At 33.7% G+C, this 15,211-nt stretch overlaps 2 protein-coding genes across 2 annotated transcripts in view; one reads left to right on the top strand and one right to left on the bottom strand.

The window, feature by feature from the left end:
- LOC132039339 (F-box/kelch-repeat protein At3g23880-like) overlaps positions 1-2,070 on the bottom strand; it is a 3,049-nt gene extending 979 nt beyond the window's left edge. The window contains exon 1 of the mRNA XM_059429838.1: positions 1,630-2,070. Coding sequence (XP_059285821.1) covers positions 1,630-2,045 — 416 coding nt within the window. The 5' untranslated portion in view covers positions 2,046-2,070. The remainder of the gene's footprint in view (positions 1-1,629) is intronic.
- Positions 2,071-8,966: 6,896 nt separating this feature from the next.
- On the top strand, positions 8,967-12,242 carry LOC132040304 (acetyl-CoA-benzylalcohol acetyltransferase-like). The gene is made up of 3 exons (XM_059430942.1): positions 8,967-9,334; positions 9,809-10,432; positions 11,631-12,242. Exons 1-3 carry the CDS (start codon positions 9,040-9,042, stop codon positions 12,074-12,076), a joined length of 1,365 nt encoding a protein of 454 aa, XP_059286925.1. The 5' UTR covers positions 8,967-9,039; the 3' UTR covers positions 12,077-12,242.
- The last annotated feature ends 2,969 nt before the right edge of the window (positions 12,243-15,211 follow it).

Here is a 15,211-nt window from a genome sequence, read left to right as displayed (position 1 = left end):
TAAATAAGGGAAGAGCATATGGCCTTTGCTTCGAGAAGAACTTTCACCGCATCCGGTGTGGATTGCAAGGTATGGGAGTTCGCCACCGTGTCAAATGAGCGGCTCGAGGAGATGCGAGACGAGCTTCGGGAACTTGCTAGGAAATATGAGCGGAGAACGAATAAAAGATTGAAGGAGGAGCGACGTAGGATAGTGCTTGAGTCGACGTCAAAGAACTCAAGGCCCAAGTGTGTAACCTCATCAAGTTGCCCCGTTCTCCACCCCCGAGCCCTGATCATGATGATGGAGAGGATGAGGAGGATCAGGAGCATGGAGATGATGAGGATCAGGAGAATAGAGAGAGTATGGAGAGACCGAAATGGAGTATTAGAGGTCGGTTCTTATTTTTGTTTGTCCATTTGGTGAACGGATGCTATGTGTGCCAAAAAGAGTCAAAGTCGGTTGACATATTTTTTTTTTTGCATTGCCCCATTGCGGCGATCTCTAGCACATTTTTACAACAATTTTGGAATCGGTTGGACAATCCCATATAGCTTAAAAGGAGCAGTTGAAAGTTGGAGCTTATGGAAAGTGAACAAAACCATCAACAAGATGCGGTAAATGATACTGCGTACGTGTTTTTTGGTGTTTATGGACGAGAGAAGGAACAACGGATCTTTGATGGGACTTCAACTCCTAATTGTTCTCTAAAATCAAAGTGTTTAGTTAACCTTTTTAGTTGGAGCAATCTATCCCCCGTGAATGATATTATCCCCCTTTTAGATTTCATTGGCTCCCCACTCGGTGGCTTAGTAGCCTTGAGTCTTTTGCTCATGGTTTTAAACTCCCGGCTCTTACTAGTTTTCTTTTGTAGTGTCTCGGAGTTTTTAGCCTTTTCTTTGTAAAGTTTGCATCTGCTTGATGCTTTTGAATATGAATATAACAACTTAGTTCACCAAAAAAAAAAATTATTATTTTTGTTCCAACTTATGTTACTTTGGCTTGTTTGAAGTTTAGTGGGATGCTTGTGATATATTTTTGCATAACGTCGAAGTTGGTTAGATTCGTACGATGTTTGTTGGCTTAATTTTAATGTATGAATTATTTGGAGTATTTTTATTATTGTTTTGATGGCTATTATTGGTTGTGTTTCGGTTTCTATTGAATAAGAATATAGCGAAAAGTCTTTACGTAGAAAAAATAGGCATTGCTTGCCAAAATAATACTAGAAATAATGAGGGACTTACCGATAGAGTCCCTCGGTAACAAGTGTAATTGCAAATATCGATTTTCGGTTGCGAGGGACGTCCCTCATTATTTTCAAATATCAAAGTACTTTTCATTTAGCTTACCGATGGACATTCCTCAGTAAAATGAAAAATATAATTGTTAAATATTTTATTTATCGAGGGTTGTCCCTCGGTGTATTTAAAATTTTAATTTAATTAACATTAATATACCGATGTATGTCCCTCAGTAAATAATATATCAATATTATATATATTTCATAAGTACCGAGGGTCGTCCCTCAGTATATTTAATTTTGCATGAATGTGAGGGAAGGGAAGTACCGAGGGATGTGTGAGGGTCTCCATCGGTATTTGCCGAGAGTGTCCCTCGGTATTATTTACCAAGGGTCAAATTACCCACAAGCCTAGTACTGATGGCGTCCCTCGGTAAATCCTGGTTACCGATGGACGTCCCTCGGTAAATTCCGTAGGTAAATCAGGATTTTTTAGTAGTGAATCAACTGCCCTAGCAGCAACAGAGTCATAAAGCAAAGAGCTAACAGAACAGTCCATAAGATTGTACCGAGGGTAACTCAATTTCAACATGAGTCTATGGTGGGGGTAACCCTCGTCATTATTAGCAGATATTCTGAGATGGGTCTTGACAAATTCAGGGCTAGAGATTACAGCAAGCCAAAATTTTGAAACACACTTGAATTGTAGGAGGGATTTCACTGGTAGCCTTAAGAGGATTTCAATGATGAGTTCGTTTGGCAGACTAAGAATTTTAAAGCTTGAATTCTTAGTTGGCTGTGGATCATATGCCTTAGACTCCATTAGGGTTTCAGGAATTTGAGCAGACTACCACGGATTGAGCTCCTCTCCATTTCCCTTCTCTCCATTTTCCCCAAGTTCTATCTTGGATTAGAGACACATGGCATGCATTATAATTAATGGCTAAGATTTAATTGACTAAAACAAGGCCCTAACCATGATTAAATAATTAATACTCAACTATCCATAAATATATTAGAATATTTTTCTCTCTCTTCCTATTTATTTTTCCTACCCGGAAATATATTTTCTAATTTACCCGATTATTTTTTGCCACTTAATTTTTCCCCCCTAATAGACCCATTATTCAATTGGTGATATTTTTCATTTTTTCAATTATGATGCTTACTAATTCACATAATATAGACCCCATTATTCAATTGGTAATTGTATATTTCTGAAAGAGTTGTCTATATTATGAAAAATATCACCATTAAAGAGTTATAATAATTGAAAAAAGATGGAATATTAAATAGGAAGAGAGAGAAAGTATTTTAATATATTTATGGATAAGTTATTAATTATATAAACTATGGTTAGGGCTTTGTTTTAGTCAATTAAATCTTAGTCATTAATTCTAACCCATGCCATGTGTCTCTAATCTAAGGTAGAACTTGGGGAAAATGGAGAGAAGGGAAATGGAGAGGAGCCCAATCCGACTACCACTAGGTTTTGATGATTTTATTCGTGGAACGTTTCTGAAGCCTTTAAAAGAAGGAAAAAAGGAACCAACGATAAATCTGGTCCTTTTATGTTTGGGAAGGTTTAATACGCGTTTGGACATAAAATTGGGGCAGGATAGTCCTAAACTTACCGCATTTTATATATTATATTCCCATAAACTTGGCGTGTTTTATTCAAATCCCCTTGAACTATGTCTTATCCTAATTATCCCTTGTACTTGTTTTCTTATAATCGTTACCCCCTCAAACGATAATTGGTCTTAATTATCTGTAACTCCTCGTACCTTTAAACTAGGTTATGTTTATGATTTGAGACTTAGAAGACCAGATGAGAAGTGTGGGAAATAAATTCATCTCAGTTCAACAAAGTCCCATTTATACGACCAGTTATACGGACCGTATATTATTATACGGCCCGTATAACCAGTCCGTGTTACGCAGGAGGAAAAATTCTAGTTTCTGCCAAGTTTGTGAAATGCTTCTATACGGACCGTATAATGTTATACGGACCGTATTTTAGTTCGTGAAACTCATTTGAGAAATTCCAGTTTCTGGAATTTTAATCACTGTCAAAAACGGCCAATTTATACAAACCGTATAAGTTGACCTTATAAATTCCCAACACCGTTACGTATAAATACGTCATGTTCAGTTCTTTTTTCACTTTTCACATTCTCTAAGCCCTAGAACGAAGGTTTTCTTAAGCCTATTCCAATCATTCCAAGTCAATTCTAACATATATTCATATAATCTAATAAGAAAATCATTGTTCCTAACCTAGGGTTTTCAAGAAAACCAATCTCAAGGCTCAAGGTTAATCTTTTGGAGTTCTATTATAAGTTTTGGAGCATTACCAAGTATGTCGGGCTTCTATCCACGTGTGGGAACATCTTTGTTCTTCCCCACGCCATGTTCCTCCATGATTATACAAGAGTTCACCAAAACTAGGGTTTAGAAATATTCATGATAACCCTAAGTTCATGTACCATGACATACCATGTTTGTATGATTACTTCATTATTGTGTTCTTAATATTCCCTTTTGGTTATTGAGAATCTGTCCGTAATCTATGAAAAACTCATATCCCTTGCAATTCATGGGTTCTTACATGCAAGTTATTAATTACTATATTATTTTCATGAAAAACTCTGCATGTTTACACGTTTTCATGCAAGTATATTATGTAACTACATACATGTATCATGCAAGTCACGTTTTATGAAAAACCATGGGCTCAGATGCCACCTATATTATGTTCATATTTTTGGGAGTTGCACAGATTATTGAAAAGGCATTAATAGCCTGAAACTACATTAGCCACCATAGGATGAGGATCGCTCCGCCCATGTTTAGGACGATTCCTTCATGCTCTACTGATTGGATCCTTTCATGCCATGTTTATATCTTATACCCCTGGCAAGGTATGAGAGCTCTACTGGTCGGGTCATGTACCAGACTCCCCGAACCCACGTGGTGATTCATGTTGTCAGTTATACTTATGTGCTCCCCACTTAAATATTTTTACTCCTGTTATATATATATCATGTTCATGTTCGTGACCAGGCTTCAGTTTCAGTTTCAGCTTTTATCATGTTGTTTCATGCGCCATGTTTATTTCATTCAGTTGCTTTACGTACCAGTACATGCAATGTGCTGACGTCCTCTTTCTATTGCCCGGGGGCCTGCATTTCACGATGCAGGTACGAATTTACAGGACGACGCATCTGCTCAATAGGATCATCCACGTATCAGCTTTTGGTGAGCTCCATCTTCTTCGAGGTTTAGTCATTATTTACATTATGTCAGTTATGCAGTTACGGTATGCTGGGGGCCTTGTCCCAGCAAGTATGTTCAACAGTTCAGATTCATGATAGAGGTTTCATAGACTAGTCAGTCATGTTATGTCAGGTATTCGGACTCGTCTAGCCTTTTTGGCTCGTTATTATAATTCTTATTCAGACTATTCCGCATTATGATATTATGGCGTTTTTAGGCTTATAATTTATGGTCCCATGCTTTACTTAAATTATGCATGTCCATCGGTTATTCTGCATCAGTTCATGCCCATTTTGAGTCAGCAAGCCATGTGGTTCGCTTGGTCACATGCAGTCAGGCATCGGGTGCCGTGTTACACTCAGGCCATGGTTCGGGGCGTGACATTACCCCTTGGACTAGACTTTTTTATAATCTAAGTGATTTCAAATGACGTTTGGCACATAAGGACTGCCTATCGGGCGGATCAGACGGATAACTACGCTTAACGGTTCGGCTTGTCGGATATCGGCTTTTAAATATACTAATCCGCTAGCCAACCAATAAGATATCGGTTGGTTTGGTATTGAGTCAGCAATTATCGAACGGTTAACAGGCGGTGTATCGGCTAAATTATTTAACAACTATCACTACCAGCATAATAACTAATTTTTCAATGAATTTACCCACCTTACAAAAAAAAAAAAAAAAAAAGAACTACTCATTGTGCTAAATGCAGTGAGCCAGTGACAGCGAAAATTACTCCTAATTTGCTTTGAGTTGTTCAAAGTTCACGCAAATTGTGTAACAACTAGTATTTGTGATGGAGTGATTGTAACATTTGTTAAGAGTTGAATGCCAAACTATTGGCAAAAATGCAACAGTTAGAGCCGCAACAACAAGATGTATGGAAGATTAATTTGAAAGTAAATAAGTGAATATTATTGAATCGAAAATACTGAATGGGGGCTGGGATTTAGCTTTACTGCTTTAGGATTTACAAATAACGATACATATTTTATATAAAATAACAATACATATTTTATATACTTAGATGTTAAAATGTAAATATCATAACTCTTAACGAGTTAACAGTTTATCCGATAAAGAAATTAAATAATCCGCCCCCGCACCAATAAACCGTTAACTATAAAATCATAATCTATTCACCAACCGTTAATCCGATAACCCAATAACAATAAGCCAATTTTGTGGTTCGGTTACCGGTACGGTTCAGTTTTGAACACCCCGACGCATGAGAGTATAAAACAACAGACACACATCATGTTAATATGATGTCTAAAAGAATCTAAAATATCATTTTTTGTTATGTTTAGTTATTTCAACGGCTATTTCTTATCTCCTTCCATATATCTTCTCTATTCCTCCATTAAAATTAAATATAATTATTCCTTTCTTTTATCATTTTTCTTTTAAGGGGGTAACAAGTATAGAAAAGTCAAGTATAGGGGGGTTTAGGACTAGTTATTGTTTATGGGTGTAGCAATTATAAAAAGTCAAGTACATGTGGTAATTAGGACCAAGTATAGTTTAAGGGAGATTTGAATAAAACATGTCAAGGTTATGGGGGTCTTTAGGTTAAAAAATGAGATATTTTTAATATAAGTAGTACTTGAAAAGAAAATTAAAAAATATATTTGAAAGTTGAAATTATATTTGGATATGCACTTATCTTGCAACATGTTGAAGTTTGTGAGTGAAAAAAAAAACACTTGAAAAACTGGTCAAAACCACTGTTTTATATTTGAAACTTGTTTTCAAAGAGAAATTTTAAAAATTCAATTCAATATATGTCAAATGTTTTGAATCAGTTTATGTTGATTTATTGCTAAAACTAATAAATTTGCTTTGGTTGCGGAGAACACCAGGGGAGCATATACAATTGAATACATCCCAAATGCCAAAATACCATATGTTGGTCCTCAACCTAAAATGTCATTCTTCTGGCTTGCGATGCCTTTGGTGTACTTCCTTCGGTCAGCAAGTTGAACTTACCCCTCAACCTTTTCTTAAGTGGACCCATGTATATTTCGTCCCTCAATTGTGGGCAATTTATGATTTTGATACTTTTGTGTTTTTTGTTTTCCATCTCACGGTGTCCATCTGCGTTGACGCCGATTAATCCGATTCGTGCGGGTAGTCCCACAATGGGGGGGGGGGGGGGGGGGGGAGGGGGGTAAAGCACTCCCTAACAAAGGTGACTCCATACCCAAGGGGGCTGAACTCGAGATCTCTTGGTTAATGATAGAGTAGTACCAACCACTACACCACAACCCTTGTTGGTATGATTTTGATGCTTGTCATATATGACTCAACATATTTAACCTTCAATTAATTAAAATGTGATCATTTAGTTCCTTTATGTAGGAAATATGTTATATTTAAATTATCTTTAGAAATATATCTCCCTCGATATGGAGTGGGAATACAAGTTTATCATAACACACAAGTCAATAAATATAGTAAAACATTTAATACTTCACGAAGTTAGTGAGTATTCACAAGAAAGGGGATCAAAATTACACATTTCAAGTAATTAAAGGTTAAATGTTTTTAGCCTGATATCACAAGGACTAAAAATATCACAAGGACTAAACTCAAAATTTATCGGGGACCAAAAATGATATTAACCCAAAAAAGAACCAGTTTTGATAGCGTTTAGGAGCAAATGACCAAATTTGGTCCCTTTGTTCAAAGAATTAGTTATAATTGGATATGTATTTAACTTGAAAAAAAATAGAAGTTTTATGAGAAAAAAATTCATTTATAAATTGATTAAAATCATTGTTTCAAACTTGAAACTCATCTAAGAAAAAGTCAAAAAAATTAGTTCAATGTATAACCAAATGTTATTTAGAATTATTTTTTTAAAAAAAAAAAATAAGAAAAATCGTGTCCCAACGAGCCGTTAAAATAGTCTCTTAAGTATATTTGTATGTTTGAAAAAAGTTTGAAATTATCTTTTGACTATATATTTTTAATAATGTCGGTCCTTTAACTATATATAATGAGGAGATGAAAATCATTCCTGCTTGGGAATTATCAAGTCACCTCCTTTAATAGACAAGCTCAGTTTGAGGCCTTTGAGGGACATCAAGACAAGCAAACAATGAAGATTTGCTTATCTTCAACGTCGCAACCAATAAGAATTATGGTGGAATGGATAGGATTCCTTCACCCTTAACGGCAGTGCGTGCACCGAACACTAGATAGGAAATAAAAATATTTATCAGGAAAACTTTTTTATTGTATCAAACACATTTTACTAACGGAAGACATATAGGGAAGAGTAGTTGCTCAATGCTGAAAGGTCTATAAATGAATTTGAATATCGATTTTATAATCTTTTTAAAAAGAATTACATATTCAGTAATCGCATTAAGCATACTATAAATCACAAACTTTTAATATTAAACAGATTTTAAAATATTTTAAAAATCATAATTAAAAAGATCATTCCAGTCCCAAATAATAACACGACAACAATAACTGCGAGCCACGTATCAATTTTGTCATTGGGCAAAGATACTACATAGTTCAATGTAGTACGACTTGTGTATATTATGAACAAGTACATATCCATGTATGAATTTTGTCATTGGGCAAAGATTGATGGTGGTTTCAGTTGGGAGTTGACTGGCAGATGAGTTATTTGGTGTAGGGATATTTTCTAGAAACGGATGGTCAATAAGTTACGGGTTCATTCAAATTTAAAAAATTGGCTCAAATACTATATATACGTTAAAAATTATAAATAAGTAAAAACAAATAAAATTTTCAAATCTAATTTATTGAATGAATTTATAATGTTTGAATTCTGAATCCACCACTGACGTCAATTCACCGGCTAGTTGTGACAAAGAATTGCAACGTTTGCTGGTGGATTTATTGCTTAGCAATTCCTGTATATCCCATAAATTTAATAGAGTTAAGTTATAGTATATACTAACACTGCAAATAATATTTGCACTTTAGTGGAATTTAACTGGTCATATCAGATTACTATTCTATTTTCCGAATTACCATATCAAACCAAATATGGAGAGTTGCATATTATTGTACGTGTATTTAACCTGATGAGTTAAAAAGATATTTTTAATATCAGTGCATCGAACATAAGCTACAAAATTTATACTAGTTTTCTGTGAGCTCATGAATTTATACTAGTTTTTTGTAACCTCTAAATACATATAGTAGTATTTATTTTAAAAAGTTTAAATAAGTAACTTCCGAATAAGACAGAAAATTAAATAATTTGACACTTGTATTTCGGACTCTTGTTATTCTTTTTGAAACATTGAGGTAATATAGATATAGAAAATTCATAATGCAACAACAACAAAATCACATAACATTCAATTTGTGGTAGCTACACAATTTTTCATACTTCCCTGGGAGTTGGAAGTCATGTGACTATCAACCATCAAGTGAACTAACAAAGCAAATAGCCCTTTAAAAGGCCTATACACATTAAAATTATTGCAAAAAAAAAAAAAAAAATCCCAAGTGTTACTAAAACTAGCCAAAACACTGGATACACTATGAGCCAAATTACCGAGCAAAATTTGAATGGTTCTTGTATTCAAATTGAAATCTTGAATGAAAAAATTATAAAACCATCATTACCAACTCCAAATCACCTCAATTCCTACAAGTTATCCTTCTTTGATCAAATTGCTCCTAATTTTGCCGTGCCCCTTCTTTATTTCTACCCTCCAGTTCCATCTGAAAAATCCAACTTGCAAAGTGATGAAGCAGTTCATACACAACTACAAAACTCACTATCTGAGATTCTAACCAAGTTTTATCCACTTGCTGGAAGGTTGTCAGAAGATGGTAATGTAACAATTAATTTTGTGTCTGAGAAAATCAAAAGATACAAAAATATAACAAATTATAGTACTAGTATTTAACTTTCAAACACAACAGGTGTTACAATTTCTAAAATTTCTATAAATTCGGAAAAAGTATAATCTTATTCTTCTCCTCAACTATTGACGAATTTGAACTCAGGTGCCTAAAGCTTGACTTTGGGCAAATCAAGTGAGCCCATCAATTGAAGCCCAAGTCTAGAACAATAAAATTGGACTTTTAACTAAATCTATATATATCGAACTTGAATATTTAAAAGACTTGTGGGATTTTTCTGGAGTTCTACTTGTGGATTTTGAAATTTCAGTATATTGGCTATTTCTTAAAGACATGGTTAAAAAGTGGCTAGTGGATGTTAATTCTGCTTTCATTTCTTGAATTCAGGTTTTAAGCCCAAGTTTTACATGGACTAATGCAACAAATTTTAAATGTCTACAGGTACTTGCATTATATGTCAAGATCAAGGGGTTATTTACTTAGAAGCAAAGGTGAATTGCCAATTGACTGAATTCCTAGACAAAGCTTACAAAGATACTGACCTTGTCAAACTCTTTGTGCCACCTATAAGAATCAGGCTAGCTGAATTGCCTAATAGACCAATGTTGGCAATTCAGGCCACCATGTTCGAACATGGTGGCCTAGCCCTAGCCGTGCAGATTGTTCGTACGTTTGTCGATGGATTCTCTGGCTGCGCGTTAACCGATGAATGGGCTAAGGTTAGTCGTATGGAGAAGGGGAATGCTAGAAATTTACAATTTCGTTCTGATTTAGCAGAAGTATTTCCACCTAAGGAAAATATTTTTGAGATGATTAAAAAAGGTAGGCCTAAAGGATATGAGATGAAAATTGCTACAAGGATATTTATGTTTGATGAAGTTGCAATATCTAAGTTGAAGGAGAATGTGAACAAGTCTTTGAGTTATTCTTCAAGAGTTGAAGTTGTGACTGCACTTATTTGGAGAAGCCTTATGCGTGTGGTGAGGTTGAGGCATGGTCATAATAGGCCATCCATGCTACAATTTGCCATCAATTTACGAGGAAGAGGAGATCCAAAATTAGTAGGTATGCAAAACATGCTACTCTCTTCGTCCCTATTTATTTAATGCACTAGTTGGGCATAAAATTTAGGGGGGGAAAGAAAAGATTTTTAAAATAAGTTATAGATATTTATATGGTTATAAATTATCTCATTAAGAGTAAATTGAGAAGTTTAAAGTTAAATTATTTCTTAATATAGAAATGTATTATTCTTTTTGTGACGTGCTAAAAGGGAAAGTACACATAAATTGGGATATAATGAGTAATTTTTTCATTGCGTTGCTTGATTTCTTGAATTGTATAACCATTTTATTGTCTTAAACATGTTAAATGAGTACAGGTGATTTTTTTGTTTCTATTGGGTGGTGAAGAAATTTGAACATAAAACGCCCATCTACTTTAGCAACCTGTTGAATTGCATGACCATCACGTTTAAATGTTTAAGTTATTATGAAGAGTATACTTTTAGTTATTTAATTATGTTATGTCCAAACACTTTAGGCCTTCGTTCTAAAATACTTTATTTTTGTTTCCTACATAGTGTTTGGTATCCGCATTAGGGTCCTGATTAATCAGATCCCTGCCGCTAAGATCCCTTAAACATGGAAGCATTTTCTATTTGGATTTTTTTTTTCATACATATGGCTCGAACCCGAGATATCTGATTTAAGGGTGGAGGGTTCTTATCCATCCCACCACAACTCTCGATGATTCTTCTAAAATACTTACGGGCACAAGTACTTGAACAAATCGAAAAGTTCATGATTTGTATTTTCGCATAAGGATTATCACATAATTATTGTTAATTACTGTGTAATTTTTATCTCAATTTATCATTTAACATAGTAAATTAACATGAGTCGGTACATACCCCAGATTCGAGTAATTCTTTTTATGCAAGGAGCAACAACAATTAATCTACTCGATTTCTTCATTAGAAACAAAACAATTTGTGCTGATTCCCAAATTAAACATGGCCATGTCTTTGCAAGAACTAAATTGAGTACTAAATGAGCACATAATTGTTGGGTGCGAATATAGCATATATGGAAATTACTCTTAATTATGTGAAACCTTCTGAGAAAAAATCATGGGGTCATGGCTCATAGCGGACAACATCACATCATATTAAGGGTATTTTTGGATCGTTTTAGTCCAACAATAATAAAACTAAAATAACATTTACATATTTTCCTTCATTGTCTTTGATTTCTTCATGCAGGAGAAGATCAGAACTTTTTCGGGAACTTCTCCATTGACATTCCAATCAAATGTGTGCCTTCTCACAGCTACCAAGATTTGGAATTACATGAAATTGTAACCTTGATTAGGAACGCAAAGAACAAAATCCTATCAAGTATTGCCAATGCTTCAAGTGAAGAGATTTTCTCAATAGTGATAGAGTCATTGAATCAAATAAGAGAAGGATATAATGATGATGAAATGGACCTTTATCCTACTTCAAGTTTGTGTAGATTTCCTCTAAATGAGTCAGATTTTGGGTGGGCTGAACCAATTTGGGTTAGCAGAGTAAATGTGCCATTTCAATTGTTCTTCTTGATGGATTCAAAAAGTGGGATTGAGGCTAGAGTTTGCTTGAATGAAGATGATATGATTAAGCTTGAAAATGATGTTGATATTGTGGAGTTTAGTTCTGTGCTAAAGTAATGATAGAATTTGATGTCTTTGTTCAATGTACCAAGTGAACTTGGATTGATGTTAATTTGGTTTACTTTCATGTGTGTCAATCTTCATGTTGCTTAAGCGTTTTTTTAAATATTGTAAGTGTATTTTTATTTCACGTCTTGTTATTTAGTGGTCGTATTGTGTTTCACTCTTCTTGTTATTTAACTTGATACGGAGAATTTTTTTTTTATATAATATCAATTAGTTACGGATGCATAAAAACATTGAGGGGAAAATTACGCTCTATGTCTATTTTATAAAATATTTACGCCATGTAGCCCATACTTTGTATATAAACACCCGATTTAGCCTATACTTGTGTATAAATACTTTTTATACACTATTATACACTTTGTACAAAGTTGATGCATTGTATATAATGATTACCCTCATGAATAATGTTGTACAATATTTTATATTCGGCTGCGTGGCGTAAATATTTTCAAAAGCTTTATATTTTTAGAAATATCCCAAAATTTTGAGACTAGTAACGTCAAAATCGGGCGGAAAATGTCAGTGGAAAAAGAAATGTTCATTACCATGGTGTTGAATTTTGAGTAAGCTTCCTTAGTTGTTGGCTAAAATTTTGAACATGAAGGTGAATGTGTAACAAACTAAGCTTTGTATTGGTTAATAAAAGGAACTTACAAGCAGATTGCATATCAATTTCAGTAACCAAAGAACATAAAAGAAAATAGAAAAGGGAGGTTTCAGACTGATATTACAAATTAGCTAATGAAAAGAAAATAATGCAAATTTTAGCATAAACTCGAATAGATTATTTTCATCTTCTATATTGGCATCTTTTCAAGGTGCTAAATGTAATTTGACCTATTCATAAATGGATCCTCCACCGTGGCTAAATTTAGAACAGACTATTTAGCTGGTCCAAAGATAAGTAACAATTATACATTCTAATGCTTGAATTTGAAATCTTTAATTAAAGATGTAGAAATATTAATCATTCGCCATACGTCCTTGATGGTATGCCACTGCTAGTTCACAACAACTACTTTTTTTTTGTTCTTTTTACAATAGGAAGAAAAAAATAGGTTCTTGTCAATTTGGAGCACGTTCGACTTGAAAAGGAAATGTTTCTTAGGTCACTAATGAATAAAAAAACTCAGTATTAAGTCAATTATAATATCGTGCTTCACTGCCATGTTACTTTTAAGGGCAATAAATGCAAAACTATACACAGGTCATGCCCATCTATTGCTTTTTCATATTCAGTGTGTCTGGTTGCTTAGTTATTTTCTTTAATTAATGTGGTTTAATTCTTTTATTTAATTAATACAGTTTTTAAATTAATATATTAATTTGCTTTCAGTGTGTTAGGAATGGATATAAGTCAATACTCCATAGGAAATATTTTCCTTGGGGGTCGATCCACTGATGTTTGAACGATTAACCACTTCCTTTTACTGCTCTTTTCTGTTAAAATATCATGAACCCTCAATAATTGTATGAAAAACAGCTGCAAATCTATTGAAATTTAGTTAGTGTTTACAATATTTTTAAAGCTAACACAGTTTCTATATGAAAGCTGTTTCCCCCTTACGGTGGCATGTGTCTTAAGATTTTGAAAAAATCGAGTCTGCCAGCTCGATCTTTCAATTTCTGTATGAAGTGTTTGTTTGAAATATTTTTGTCAGATATAGGTCCATTCAGAGGCGGATTTAAGATTTGAAGGTGTCGGGTGTCATAATTTTCTTCAATGTACGTCTTGTTAGGAACGTGTTGGGTCGGATTCACCTTTTTTTAGTTTATTCGGGTCAACTTAATAGGCCTTTTTTTATTTGCAAATATGAAAATTACATCTCAAAAATCAAGAAAAGAACATAATTAACATCTTAAATAAGGAATCACACTCATTAACAACAAGGTAAAATCAACATTTTCACCAAGAGATTTGCATCTTTTATGTATATTAAAAAATGAACTTGCACAAGTAAAATGACATCTTCAATAAGGGAATTACACCAATTAAAATAAGAAAAATAATAGAAAAACTCTTCAATAGGTAATTACACCCCATAAGTAAATGTAGAATTAGATAAACTACAAGTTCTCAAAAATAAATCATAAATTTCATGTTTTTTCTAAGCAATGCTTGTGAAATTTCCATCACAATTTAAGTAGTAAAGTGATTTAAATTGAATTTAACAATTATAGAAAAAACACAATTTTTTATAATACACTCCCTCCGTCCATTTTTATTCGTCCACTATACTAAAAATATATGTCCACTTTTACTTGTAAGTTGTATAGTTTGAAAAACCAATACATAATTTACCATTTTATACCTATTTTACCCTTATTATTAAGTACTTCAATTCATTTCTCATTTTATTTATTACTTATTAAGAGTGCCCCAAGTCAAATATAGACAAGTAAACATGGATGGAAGGAGTAATAAACAAAAGAAATTATAAAAAATAAAAATAAAGTGAATTTTGATCTCAATCCAAAATTCCTATTGAGACCCAAGTTTTTCGATTTAAATACTCACATATTTGAGATTAAGAAAAATGCTTAATTTAAGGAATTTTGAAGTTTCTATTTGTGTGTTCTCGCTAGAGATCACAGATAAAATAATAAAATAGAGGAAAGACAATATAAATAACAAAAAGATAAATAGAAAATTGGGAGAGCCGCAAAAAGGGAATTACTGGTACAAAGGAACTAAAAAGCACAAAGAAAAACGGGAGTCAAAAATGTTCAAGATAGATTCAAACTTGTGTCTACCAGCCATGACACATTTGTCTAATTTGCGACTACGGGTGGCAGGATCAAATATTTAACCTAGTTTAAGCAAATAGCAACATAGGTATATAAAAAAGTTATCAATCTAGGGGGGTGTCATGCCACCCCCACCCTAAAGGGTGGATCCGCCCCTGGGTCCACCCATATATTGTACTCCCTCTGGTTCAATTTATGTGAACCTATTTCCTTTTTAGTCCATGCCAAAATGAATGACCTCTTTCCTAATTTGAAAACAAATTCACTTTATGAAATGATTTACAGCCACATAAATATTCAAGACTTATTTTGAACCACAAGTTTCAAAAGTCTTCACTCTTTTTTAAATATCGTGCCCAGTCAAATGTGTTCACA

This window comes from Lycium ferocissimum, chromosome 12 (assembly GCF_029784015.1).
Source record: "Lycium ferocissimum isolate CSIRO_LF1 chromosome 12, AGI_CSIRO_Lferr_CH_V1, whole genome shotgun sequence".
In the NCBI taxonomy this organism is placed as follows: Eukaryota; Viridiplantae; Streptophyta; class Magnoliopsida; order Solanales; family Solanaceae; genus Lycium; species Lycium ferocissimum.
This window is presented reverse-complemented; position numbering and strand designations above follow the sequence as displayed.